This window comes from Branchiostoma belcheri, unplaced genomic scaffold (assembly GCF_001625305.1).
Source record: "Branchiostoma belcheri isolate BF01 breed outbred unplaced genomic scaffold, Haploidv18h27 scaffold57, whole genome shotgun sequence".
Taxonomy (NCBI): domain Eukaryota; kingdom Metazoa; phylum Chordata; class Leptocardii; order Amphioxiformes; family Branchiostomatidae; genus Branchiostoma; species Branchiostoma belcheri.
The window spans coordinates 1,628,650-1,642,945 of NW_017804209.1; the positions used below are offsets into that span (position 1 = coordinate 1,628,650).

At 41.7% G+C, this 14,296-nt stretch overlaps 2 protein-coding genes across 7 annotated transcripts in view; one reads left to right on the plus strand and one right to left on the minus strand.

Annotated features, from left to right (window-relative positions):
• Positions 1-4,993: 4,993 nt before the first annotated feature.
• Positions 4,994-12,536, plus strand: LOC109481745 (calumenin-B-like). Its single transcript, XM_019784341.1, has 7 exons — positions 4,994-5,143; positions 7,561-7,680; positions 8,149-8,221; positions 8,525-8,685; positions 9,185-9,245; positions 9,947-10,137; positions 10,626-12,536. Exons 1-7 carry the CDS (start codon positions 5,060-5,062, stop codon positions 10,725-10,727), a joined length of 792 nt encoding a protein of 263 aa, XP_019639900.1. The 5' UTR covers positions 4,994-5,059; the 3' UTR covers positions 10,728-12,536.
• A 6-nt stretch (positions 12,537-12,542) lies between these two features.
• Positions 12,543-14,296, minus strand: part of LOC109481743 (paired box protein Pax-6-like) — a 103,206-nt gene continuing 101,452 nt past the window's right edge. For 5 of the 6 annotated variants that reach the window (XM_019784335.1, XM_019784334.1, XM_019784336.1 and 2 more), the window contains one exon: positions 12,543-14,050. In XM_019784335.1, coding sequence (XP_019639894.1) covers positions 13,956-14,050 — 95 coding nt within the window. In that variant the 3' untranslated portion in view covers positions 12,543-13,955. Of the gene's footprint in view, positions 14,068-14,296 lie in introns of all 6 variants that reach the window. The other variant, XM_019784339.1, reaches the window with a different exon arrangement.

Sequence of the window (14,296 nt, forward strand, 5' to 3'; positions counted from 1 at the left end):
ACAGCCCCAAGGCCTTTCACAGGTAGGGTGTATGCTGTCCTTTCTTTTTTAGAAACCAATGAATAAAAATGAAAACCTTTAAGAATATTGCAGGATGTTCAGAAACAGAAATCTACGTGTTTGCGTAACCGTGCAATACACAGGACATGTTAACTGGCAGCCGGCGCTCTTTCCAGTTCTTGCTGGCGAGCGGGCGGCGACCAAACTGAATTTGTGTGCTAAAAGGGTCCGAGCTTTTTTGCGCCCAGTCTGGCACTGCAGTTTGCAGCCTGCTACGGAGACTAACGTTGCTGTTAGCCTCCGTAGCAGGCTTATAGAACTGGAGGTTTGGTGGTCTTCGGCTGTTTTCTGATTAGCCCAGTTCTAAAAACGGGGGTAATTCAACCAGGCTGGCTATGTTGTCAATACGCAATCAGAAAATAGCAAATAAAAGCTCCCAAAGACCCTGAAGACCCCCAGAACCACCAGTTTTTGGCGTGCTATGGATCGGAGGCTATGGAAAGAGAGTCAAAAGGAGATCTGTACTCACCAGGCCGGAAACACGTCGGTACCTGCAAACTGCGGTGCCAGACTGGACGCAAAAAAGCCCGGAAGCTTACTTTGTAGGCCAAACCGAGCCTGAGGGCTGGTTATTATATATATAACGAATCTTTATTTGCATGTTCGTGCCTACGGGGCTAAATGCATACATCGGACCATGATGTTACATATATACATCATACTGAGTAACATAGTACATAGGATAGAAGGATAAAATACAAAACAAAGGTCTTGATGATTCTCTTTCTAAAGCAGCTGGAGATGAATTCACATAGTTTTTCTATTGTGTGGTCATTACTGGTAGACATGAGATGACCGAATATCTCTTTAATTCGTTGTTCTACTTTTGCACAGCCGAGCCCTGGGATTGGTTAATTTAAAACTAACGTCACCTTCTAGTGACAAAACCTGTTTTACGAGTGTCCAATATTTAATCTCATATAGATGTACCCAGGTTTCTGCACTTTTGCTTTAATCTAGCCTCCACATCATGCCAAAAACTGGGGGTTTGGGGGGTCTTTAGGGTCTTTGGGATCTTTTATGTGCTATTTTCTAATTGCATATAGACAGCATAGCCGGCCTGGTTGAATTACCCCCGTTTTTAGAACTGGGCTAATCAGATCACCGAACCCCCAGTTCTATAAACCTGCTACGGAGGCTAGCTTCAATCGCTGTGGGTGTGCAGTTCGCTAGCTACTACATGAAAACACATTTGTACCCTTATCAGCCCTGTTAACATTATATCAAATGATTTGTTAAGAATCATGCCCAAAATTTTTACTGTCGTTAAATATGTTATCGTCCGGGTGTCAGCACGCATGCGCGCCAACGCCCCCTTTGTTGCGTGGAATTCGTTCTTTCCCATCCTCGTGGCTCTGCGAACGTACCCTCCAGTGGAAATCCTGTCTGCAGATCTTGTTAGGTCGGGCTAATTGTACATTGCCTACAGCCAGTGGTGCTGGGTGGTGGGTGAACGGGGCTATAACTTTCGATAACTTTTTCCTGTTTTCTTTAAAATATAATGCTCACCGTGTTTTCCCCTCTACCCGGGATGTGTACGAGTAATTTACTTTTTCGTAAAGTTGCAGTGGTCGTTTTCATTCATATTTGTTCATTCGCGCAGGTTTCGGCGTTTTTACTGTCATCAGCTGCGACAACGCCCCCCCCCCCTTTTCCGTCGATTAAACTCGTCACTCGTGCATTGCGACAAACGGCCGAGGTATCTCCTTGGACACAGTTTTGGCTAATATCTTTTGCAAAAACAAACTCAAAACCTTCTCTCCACGCAGAGGTTGTGGAGGAATGATCGTTAGCTTTTCATACATATGGCCGGGGTTTTTTTTGCCGTTTTTTTTGCTACCCCCGTCGATGACCAGCGACCTTCTCTGGCTATTGGATATTGTCTTGCCACCGAAATGGACCTGCTTAGAGATTACTCAAAACCTGCATATCCGAAATGTTTCTGATATGTTTACGCCTGTCTACAGTCGTGTTCTGTTGTTCTGTTTTGAGAGTGAAAGTTCAGACTGTGTGCCGACAACTGGCGTAAGTTACAGTTTGGCCCCGGGGATCAGACCTGCCTCCAGGACTCCAACACACACATCTGTTTCAGAGTTTACAAGTTTTGCTGTAACGCCCCAAACATTTCATTACCTGGATGTCTAACTTGCATCGGCGTGCCCTAAACATTGACATAAACTCGCATCAGTGGGGTCGCGTGGCGTAGCGGCAGCGTGCTCGACAGGTCCCGAGTTCGAGTCCTGACATGCCGCCGATCAGGCTTCGGGAGGCGGCTGGAAAGAGTAGAAATCGGTCAAATAGAGAGAAACATGCCAGAGGAGTTGGTCTGCTAGAGAGAATACTTTTTTGCAGCACCTCCCTCGGCATGTTATCTCTCTATTTGGCCGAATTCTACTCTTTCCAGCCGCCTCCCGAAGCCTGGTAGAGGCAAAAAAAAAGCTCAACAATAAGCACTTTTTCTTCTTTTACGCTGACCTTTTTCTGACCTCCCCGACGCTTCAGGTCAGAGATATTTTCTCAGTGATTTGACAATTACGTCTTTCTCTTTGTGTTTCCAAACCTTCAGGGCAGAAGTTTCTTCACAGTTATTTAACAATTAGGCCATCTGAGTCGGTCTCCTTTTGTTTTTTGCGAAGTTACATATTTTTACATTTTTGTATGTATGTAAGAAAATGTCAAAGCAGGACACGTTTAAACACGTCATGTCATGCAAAAACGAATGTACGACAGTAGACAACCTATGTAATTATGTTTCCAGATGTTTTAAAAAGAGAGAAGAAAGAGCAACTAACAGTAGATGATAGGTAGTATATAGTATTGTTGTAATTATAGATTCCTAGCACTTTTCATTAGTATATAGCGTTCCATTATGCAATACTCATGTTTGGCATACTGGATACCCTCTTGTGCATTTAGCCCATCTGGGCAAGAACATGCGATAAAGATTCATATCATATCATTAACTTTCCTCAGGGTAAAACTGTAGCTACCCGCACCTGCAGACCTGCATGTCTACCCATTTCTTTGTTCCTGTCTGCACTTTTCATAATTAAGATTGAAGGCTGAGAACTTATAGCGTCTGGGCCTTTTGTTCCTTAATAATTGCCCCTTAAGATCCCCGCAAGCCTTTATGCCATCCTCCTTGAAGCCAGGGCCATTAAGTGCATAGGTCATCTTAAGAGACGGCAGGCGACAGTGTCTTTTGTTCATCATATAATTGGCCCCTGAAGACACTCTCACTTTTTCATAATTTCTATGTCATGCCCCTCAACTCTAAAGCCAGGCTGCACTGTAAGGGTGGCAAAAGTTTTGACAGGAACTTCGAACTTGATAATATATTTAAAAAAAATGTTAACATAATATCAATATCTTTAAACATTAGCTTCTTTCCAATGTTTCTAAAGCACCGTTTTAGAAACACATTCGCATTCTTATACCATGTAAACGTACAAGCGGTACAGCATATATATGATTTAGCTTTATTTTTCATTCATTTATTTTTATTCAATGTATACATTTCAACCAGTCGATCCAAACCAATTTTCTCGTGTCCTCCCTTGTCTGTGGCCTTTCTGTTTGTATTAAACTCCATTCTCAAACCTTCCGTACATCCAACATTTAACCATAATTCATGGAGAGCCAAACAATGTTTCTGCAAACAGCAAAAAGGCAACTCAACTTTGTTTTCAGTGCTGTGACGTTACTGAATAGGCCACCATGTTAAATAAATCACATGGCTGCTTAATGAGTTCTTCGCCTTCGTCTTTGATACTCCCAAATAACCCCGCGAGGGGTGCCGTTAGGGGGGGAGGAGGTCAAGGCTAAGGCGGGCAGGCCGCCAGCCCGGCCCGGAACGACTCAACATTGGGAGCCGTTACTACCGGGCCCGGTAAGGAGTTCCACTGTGGGATGGTACAGGGAAAAAAAGAAAATCTGCAGGTGTCGGTGCGTGTATTAATAGTGCGGTATTTGAGTGCATGACTCCCTCGGGTACGCCCCTGTGTGGGCTGCAAAAAACTCTCGGTTTGGGTGTTGACTGTAACTATATTATGAACTATTTTAAAACATGTTGTAAGTTAAATGCTGTGAGTTAAATGAACTATGACCAGTCACAGCCTATAAGAAAAAGAGGAGTAATATATTTTATTTAACCAAGATGGATATTTCACTGCAACGCCGGTATGATACTATTGCATATACCTAATGCACCTAATGAATAACAATGTAAGGTTAATTGTCTGGGGCATGTCACTTTGCAATGTGCAGCTCTCAGCCTTTTTTGGTGTGCAGTTTCTCTCGCGAGAGCCCACGAGATTTCATTATATAGACATTTATCAGCATAAATCAGTACCTTTACCGCTTCAATGCACACCGGTTCTGTGTTCAGACTTCCAAAGTAAACCTTAGTAACACAATTTTATCTTGATCCAGTGTTCACAATGGTTAATACTCCTTCCTTTGTGGATATCCGTAATTTGACCTTGAACGTGTGCAGGGCTTAACACACACAGAATAAATAAAAGAATTAAAGGCTTATTCATCAAAACACATAGCAGCCAAAGGCTGAAGTGCGTGTTTGGATACACATAGTAGATTAAAAAGTACCCTATTCAAACTCATTTAACGCAATTAAAAGATTCTTAAAACCGACAGGCCAGTCGGGTGTGTAGTACAAATAAGAACTAAACGGTCTTAACTATCCCGTGGTGCATCGCGCCCAGACCCGGAAATGCACGGCGCCAGACCGGCATGCAGCACGTGTGGTGCGACCAGGTGTTGCCACGTCTTACCTGGACACGTCTTACCTGGGCAGGTCACACCTGTGTAAGTCATACCTGAGCACGTCATACCTGTGCAGGTCTGTTTTCACCTGTACACTTCTGGTTTCACTTGAGTACCAACCTGTGTGGCTTCTCCACTGTCAGATCCATCCTAATTCCAGTACCAGTCATACCACAACGTTGTATAGTCTAGTTCTGCAGACCGCGTTGAAGGCGGCATGAAGCTACAGCAGGTGTACCTGGCAGCCGTGGTGCTGGCTGTGATGGCCTCAACGCTGGCCGACGAGGAGGCTAAGAAAAAGGTTGGTACACAGAACAGTGATTTCGTGTTTCAGTGCATGTTCGTATTGATTTCTTTGTAAACAATACTCATGTTGGTATCTAGATACCTTTGACATTTTATCCAAAGGAAATATTATGCATTTCGTCACCTTAAGGTCTGCAAGGAGGACTAGGTTTAGCTGTAGGGTGCTGGACTTAAATATCTCCTTTTATTACCAAAGATAACGTAAAATATGTAATAAAGACCACTGAAAAGGCTTTATCAAAATACGCAATGTCACCGAACGTACATTTTCTAAGGCAAGGCGTTTAGTACACGTAGAACCATTGCTTACAGTAGAATGAATGCTAATGAGGTAAAACGCATGAATATTCCGTATGGTGCAGACAATTAGTCTGTACATGACAGGGGCATCGAACTGGGGGAGGGGGGCGTTACCATGTACGGGCAAAAACAAGGGACTGAATAAACTCACAGCATAGTAACAACATGATCCCCGCGTGTCAACATGTGGCAGGGGAAGTAGGATAAAGGTAGCATCTACAAAAACGTTGTGGTCCTGAATTTGGAGAGTCTAAGTCTGAACGGTGCTGATGTTGCTTTACTGCGTTAGAACGTAAAACAACAAGGGGGGGGGGGCGTTACCATGAAAGACAAAAACAAGGGACTGTACAGCACACTAACGACATGATCCCCGCATGCTAACATGGGGCAGTAGACAGCAAGATACATGCAGAATTTGTGCCAAACACTGGTGTTGACCATTTGGAGAGTCTAAGCCAGAAAGGCGCTTTTGTAGTGTTCCTGTGTTAGAACGTAAAACATGGAAAACACGACCCGGAAGTGACCGTTCCATTGTTATTGTCCCGGGCGCATTCGTTGTTAAGGTAAGAGAACAAATTTGGGGTGAACAGTAGTGGGTGGGTTGTCTATATACACAAACGTTGTATAGTTATAACATAAGGTGAGGAATACATGTATATTAATTAAGAACATGAGGCGAGTATGAATGGGGAGGGGGGCATGCGGAAACGTAGCCTACAGAACCGGTACTGGCACGGCACAACACGTGACGTCACGGGTCAATGACCTGAGGACAATAACAGTCCCGGGTAGGGCTGCGTACCTAAACGTAACATCAGGTACAGGTACAGGTACTGGTACAGAGGTTTAGGTACAGGTCCGGACCTGTACCTGTACCTGAACAATTTGACAAATTAACACGTGTTCTTCACTTTTTCAATCATGACACAGAAACAATAATAAAGTGTTGGAGGGAAGGGAAAATGACTGACCTCTGACCTGATTTGAGTTTGTTGACCAATCACAACCCTGGATCAGCCACACTCTCGCGATGTCTCGTGAGACTGAGGATCTCAAATCAATCGACGGTGTTTACGTCTTTTCCAGTGCTAATTTTTCGTCTTTGTGGTAGGATTTACCTATCTTTAGTCATATACATGGTGTAAACTAGGTATTTCGGTACATACTCGTTACTTCATGATCCGGTATTTTGGACCTGTACCGAAACGATTTTTACGGTATTGGACCGGTACAGTGTACCGGTCCGCAGCCCTAGTCCCGGGGGAACACACGTCATCCCCAAGCAGATGTTAGGTTGTGGATTATCGGTGTTCTGTTTGGAGATATTAAAGCGCTGGCTACAGGGTTCTACCATGGGGTCCTACATTATATAGCCATATACACGCACAGTCTCCACTAGAATAACAACGTTACCGCTGACACATCAGTAAGATTTAGCCCAGTAGGGAGAATTTGCCATGATAATTTTTCATGATGAATGATAATTTGCCATGAGAGATCAGCTACCGTAGTCCATTTGCTTCGGAGGGGGAAATTTGTCTCCCTTTTTTGCTGACAATGAGCCGAACTGGAGGCTAGTACACCACCTCATTTCTGGTCCCTAACCTAAGTATTATTGTTGTACAGTCTCCCAGAAATACTAGTTCAGTCATGATTACCGGTGTAATATTATAAGCTGTAGCAAGTTATTTTCTCCTACTGTTATGTCTGCCACTTGATTCTTCACAGTTATAGATAATGTGCTGTATGCGTGTGTTTAGTCACGTACGCAACGTTGTTTATGGACGTCAAGCAGTAATGATGCCTTACAGGCAACCAATGTGATTTCAGGGTGGCAAAAGTCCCTGGATGCTCCAACGTTTTGGTTTGTTTGTTTGTATGTTTGTTGACTGACAAATGCAGCTACGGGAGCGGCTGGACCACCTTGACCCAGACCATGACGTGGTGGTGACGCTCCCTAAGTGTATGTTTATTTATTTGTTTCTTTGTTTGTTTGTTTGTTTAGCTCTGGGAGAGGCTGGAGCACCTTGACCCTGACCATGACGGAGTGGTGACGCACCCTGGTTGTTTGTTGATTTATTGCATTGTTTGTTTGTTTTTCTGTTTGTGTAGCTGTGGGAGCGGCTGGACCATCTTGACCCTGACCATGACGGACTGGTGACGCAGGAGGAGTTGAAGAACTTTGCATTTCGGGAACGGAACAGGGACCTCTGGGAAGACGCGGACGAGCAGGTCAGAAATATGATAGCTTCTTAGTGTCAAAGGTCAATATTACAAATTAGGCAGGGCATCGCACATTTTGGGCATTATGTTTGCAGAAGGAAACATATAGTTTTTGCTCAGTTTCTTCTTCTCCGAACAAATAAGTTCATTGACCAGGACCAGACGTCTGTCACCATGGTAACTATTACTGTAGCAGTGTTGGGTTACATTTTGTAGCAGGACAGAGGTAGGGGGCTGCTCACCATGAATATATGAATGTGTTTGAGGAAGAATGAACTGAGCAATAATTTGTTGGGATAGACCATGTGAAGATTAACAGTTTTCATTTACGTTTCAAATGTAAATTTGTAGTAACCATCCAATCTTGTACTGTTAACGACTTTTCCTTCCTAATAGGTAATATATCTATGTAACAAAATAAACTTTAAAAAATGAATAAACAGGAGATTTTTGCTTTTCTCTTTGGCTTTACTCCAGTGGGATTCCATGGAAGTTCCTCCTGGTGAAAAACTGACGTTTCAGCAGCTGAAGGAGAAATTCTACACCGACGGTGAGTCAACCTTAATTCCAAGCTTTAACCTACATACTTCCCAATTCCAACCTCTTGTTTGTCAGTTGCTTTGTACTTCATTCCAGAAGCCAGACCTGATGATAATGCAGTCTATAATACCCAGCAGTTAGAAATGTAGAATAGATTGCACTTGTAGTTTTGCTGTTTGATAGTTGTTGCCACCATATTCATTCATATATTTCTCCATCCATTCACTCACCGATCCATTCATTCACTCATTTATCCATCCATTCATTCACTCATTATTTATCCATTTATTCACTCCCTCCTTCATTCCTCCAGAGTTTCCCGAAGACGAGGGCCCGTTCGGCCGGACGGTTCAGCAGGACCACACCCGCTTCAACGCCTCCGACCAGAACCAAGATGGCGCCCTGGACAAGGAAGAGTTCCTCGCCTTTCTGTGGGCGGAGGAATACCCGCACATGCACGACCTCATCACACTGGTGTGTATCCATACGCCTTAACACCACCCTTCAGACTAGGCAAGCAAAAAACAAACAGCACTAAAAAAGCCTTCACAGAACTGCTGCAGCATGGAACTCTCTACCACATGGGCTACAAACAGTGTCATCACATGAGAAGTTCAAACAAGGCCTACTAAAGCACATGAGGGACATGAATAAGCAAATCACATACAATCTTACACATTTCTCTTTTAAAAACTGTATGTAATGTAACTTAATGTAATTGTAAGTGATGTATTGTAATGTTTTTATGTACTCCACTCTCCCCTAGAAGAACAGCTGACAACCACGGGTGGGAAGCTAAAGGAGAGTTGTTCCAAAATAACCCTGTTCTAACCCTAACACACACATGCACTACCTGTCTAGCTGATCACACTTGTACACGTTCTTACATGATCATACACCGTAGCGCTTTACAACTGCCAGACGTCTATACACACGACAGGCTTTTAAAATATCGTGTCCTTCTCTTTTTCAGGAAACTATTGAAGACCTGGACAGGAATGGCGACGGAGCCGTCAGCTACAATGAGTACAGGGGTGAGAACATTCTTCTGCTGTATCTTACTACATATATCTGAAATCCATTACGTTACAAAACTGACTCGGCTAGACAAACTGTAAAAATACATAGGGACCTGTGATTTTTGGCCACTACTCAAACAGTTCAAAAAGCTCATCGGTCACCATGGACACTAGTCATATCAATCCCAAACAGTATGGTCACCGACAGCGCCAATAGCATTTAAATTCAACAAGCAACAGTGTGTGTGGGGGGGGGGGGGGGTGCAGAAGTGATATTAGTCATTTTATGGCTTCTAAACACCTATCTGTGCATGTTGCATAGATTTACTCAGACTACATGTTTATGGACTTCAACCATGAGACCTGTATCTTGCTATATTGTGTCTGACACTGACCCCTTCCCTCATGACCTCAATGACCGATTTTAACATTTAATGAGCACACAAATGCCAGAAATGACCCAAACAAATAAACAAAAAAAGACCAACTAGAAAAGTAACATTTGCAAACAAATGCGTACTATAAAATTGCAACATTATGTAACCAAACACCAATCACCATGGTGAGAGGCAGTCTGGTTTAGGTCATTGACCTGGTCAGTGTTTGGAACGGAAGAAGAGGAAACAGAGCAAAAACAATATGTTTTCCTTCGGGAATGTGTTTTCCTTCGGTATTAAAACATAACAAACAAACAAACAACCCCATTTCTGCCGCAGGAGAGGATGAGGGTACGGCGCATGGCGGTGACTTCCAGGAAGACCCCGAGTTCCAGGAATTTGACAAGGACGCGGACGGGAAGCTGAGCCACGCGGAGGTCAAGGAGTGGGTCCTGGGGCCGACCTTGGACATGATCAAGGAGGACGAGGAGAAGGTCAAGGACGTCTTGTCCAAGCTGGACAAGGACGAGGTGAGGAGTTTTTATGTGTAGATTGTTTTGATTCAGCTTTTAACAATAGCATGTATTGAGGAAAGAAATGCCAATCCGTTCCACCACAAATAAATTCATATACCTAATCAAAGAAGTTATTAGTAACAAGCTGCACAAAAATTAGATACGGAGGGTTCTGTGTTTTGTATCCTTCATAGCAGATCACCGGGTTAATTGCTTCATATTCACTTTTTTCTTTTAGGTCAGTTTTCAAACAGCAGGGTAGCCTCATTCAAGGTTTTCTACAGAAAACACAGTCAAGTTTGTCTAAGACGACTACCTAGCTAGTGGACGGAAAAAAAAAAGCTTTTGATATGGCCAGATGGCCGTCTTGTAGAGGTTTTGGCGCTTGGGCAATTTTGACTGTACACGGAATCAATAACATTCCTTTAATTAGATAGGCATTTCTTTGGGTTTTAACTAATACACTATCCATGCTGATACTTGTCTTATCTGTTCCCTTCTAGGACGGGAAACTGACCCGGTCCGAGATCGAGGCTGACCCGGAAGTGATTGACACCCTGAGGTACGATGATGATGACGACGGATTCATACATGACGAGTTTTGAGACTTTCAATTTTTTTGCCCCTCAAAACTTTTTCCTTTTTTTAAATGTACAGTTGTTTTTTTGACACCACATTACTTCAACTTTTCATGATTACATTTTAGATGCCACCTTAAGATTTAAACCGATAAATTTTTATGTTTGAAATCATGTGAAGTAGATTCTTAATCAGAATGTTTTCTTGTTATATTTGAGTCAACAAAAACAAGTTTTTGTAAACCTATTGGAAAGCAATGGCTATTTCATGGTGAATGGAAGCTTTAAGATTTAAGTATATGTTTGTAACTTTCAATTCATGTGAAGTAGCTTCTGGGTTAGAATGTCTTCTTGTCATATTTGAGAACCAAAGAGTGAGTTTTGTTGTAAATCCATTGGATAGCCAGAACTATTCTTGATAAATAGAACTTTATCCGTTGCTATAGCTGTGATTTTTCCAACTGAATCCAACTCAAGAAGTCCATACATGGAATCTATCCCAGATATTCACTTACCTTTTCATCCATCCACCCATTTACCCATCTCTCTATCCATCCACCCATCCATCTACCCACCCACCCATCCATCCATCCATCCATCCATCCATCCATCCATCCATCCATCCATCCACTCTTCCATCCATCCATTCATCTTTCTAATCATGTTTCAATCATTTTCTATTCTGTATTCAAACTTCCAAACCTTTCTCTATCAGTAAATGCTGTCTCACTACCCACAATGCACTGAGACCGACACACTTTCCCCGCAACATGTGGACTTTATTCCAGTGTTGTGACGTCACTGAAGACTGTGTAAAATAGACCACATGATCATATGGCTGATGACGTAAAAATAAAGCCCGTCTCGCCGGAAATAGTATCTCTCACCAGTCACAATCAGTAAGAAAAGGAGTAATATACTTTCACCAGGAGGAATATTTCACTGCAACGTCGGTATGATACATTTTGTACATACCTGCTGGATTTAATGAATAACAATATGAGGCAAATTTTCCAACATACGCCAACATACCCACGTGGTACAGGACTTTCATTTCTCGCGAGAATTGGTGGCGAGATTTGGTTAGTGGAAAATTGTTGGATTTGATTGGTACCGTTTCCTTCCCTATCATAAAATCATTGTGAAAAAAACGATGTGATGTTGGCATTTTTTTACAGGTGATGGAATGTAGACATCGTGCAATGTATCTGTAGGGCATAGTTGAGCAAAAACAATGTTTTCTCATTAGTTTAAACATAGGTGGGGCAGGTTGTGGTGTTTTTAAAATGCTCTTATTGATTGTTTATTTTTCGTCATAACTTATGGTTCTATTTTAAAGGTTTATTTCTTTGTTTACAAAGAGGAACGTCAATTTTGAAGGGCTGTAGAACATATATTTAAAATCATGTTTCTCCTGTGGTTCTAATCCAACATGGCCACCTGGTGTCAAGTTACAGACACGTGACCCTTCCCAGAACACACCAGGGCATGTTGACGCACCTCGGCAACAGCCTTACGATACAAAAGTCCTACATATATAGTCTGCACAATATACAGTCATCACCCACAGTACTGGTTTTCAACCGCAGTTATTACTCTACATCTAAAACGAAACATAAAACATAAAGGACTGAACAAAACACTTAAAATCTTAGATTGAATAGTTTTAAATGTAAAGATATTCATAAAATGCACATAACGAAAGCCTGAACTATCACCTTGTATGGTTTCAAAAAGATCGTCACTGATTTGGAAAGACAGGGCAAATCATACAAATACCTTCCTTCGTAGCTATACAAGCGTTTGCAAACATATTGAGGCTGATATGACATAATAAAACATTGCTGTAAATAAAACCATAATACCAGTAATTTGTAATATTTTGACTGACTTTGACTGATTCAAAGTGACAAACATTTGATAAACTATTTGGACTACCTAAATAGCTGAACAAAGGCTTTTAATTGACATCATAATGATTATGAGTTGACTACCGAGCGGCCATATTGGTGGGTTACGCTGTACTGTAACATGGCGAAACTGACGTCCAATGAAAAGCCTGTACAGATAGTAAGATTTCACTTTTTGCTACTGATTGGTTCGCTGTTTATTAACGTTCACTGTGTAAAAACCGGTCTGACCTTTAACCTCAGGTGTGTCGTCATGGTTACGACATAAACAAACACCTTCCTACTACCAGAGGTCTGATTAATACGACTTAATAACATACAGAAAGATGGATTTAGACTTGATATGCTTGATATTGTTACATAAAATCTAAAGTAATACATACAGCACGTAAAGACGTAAAAACAAATTATGGCCTCACAAAATATGTAAATGGCAGCGATAAAAAAATCACATGCTAGCCTGAACGGTATCTGCTATTTTTCTGAAAGCTGCTTGTTTTGCATTTTTGTAAATATTTTTCGATACCCGAAATCTTTAAAGCGTAATGCTTGTAATAGCGAATAAAATACGCTTAAATAAAATCAATAAAAGTGCAGCAAACTAAAACGCAATTTTCATCCAAACTAGAAACCGGCCTAACTAACATTGCGGGCAAACTGCTGGAAAAGGCGTAAATTAGCAAACTTTAACAAGACATTTAGTTGTTACGTACATAAAGTATACATAAAACATAATGAATGGTTAACAATGGACGTCCCAATTGCTGCTTATAACAGCACAATAGACGGATGGTTTACCCTGACATCCGATATCTAAACAAACAAACAAATAAACAAACAAAAATGTCTACACCAACAGCTAAAATCAACAACAGCGGGGGAATAAGCCTATCTATAACATACTCTATCAACGCAAAAAGCCGAATACAATACAGATATTTTGAGCTACGTAGACTTGTAATTATTACAAATACCTTGGCTTGAAAATACACCACAATATTTATATTCATGACAAAATCTTTCTGTTGAATCATTCTTTTTCATTGTTCAGAAAATCTAAAGCACTATAATTTCCATTCTAGTCTAGCGATTGGCGAACTGATAAACCTACAAAGCGGATGTATTGACAGCCTAAGTTTTACCCCAGTATTTTATAAAAGAAGGCAACACGCTAACTATACCACAAAATCCACTCGATTATCAATAGATGCTTTAGATACAAAAAGTTACACTGTCAAAAGTTTTCCCAAGTTCTTAATAAATACATAACGCCGGTTGGACCTCGGGTTTTCAAAATGGCGGGTGGAGAAACGCAGTGGCTGCTGGGATAGCTTCTGCTGTCTCCTCATTGGATCCGCGGCCAGTAGGATTGTGACGTCATTTCCTCTGTGACGGCTCCCGGCACTTGGACTGGCACCGAGACGCCAGGCGAGATCAGGCCTGGAAAAACAGGAGGCCTTTTTCATCATTAGAAAATATTTCAGCAAGCCGAGCGCTAAAACATGCCTTTTTCATCAGTAGAAATTTTTTCAGCAAGCAAAAAGCGCTTTTTCATTATTAGAAAATATTTCAGCAAGCAAAAAGCGCTGGAAACTGGCCTTTCATTTTAAGTTTCTCATCATTTTAAAATATTTTATCAGCAAGCCAAGCGCTGGAAAAATATTTCGGCAAGTAGAGCGCTAGAAA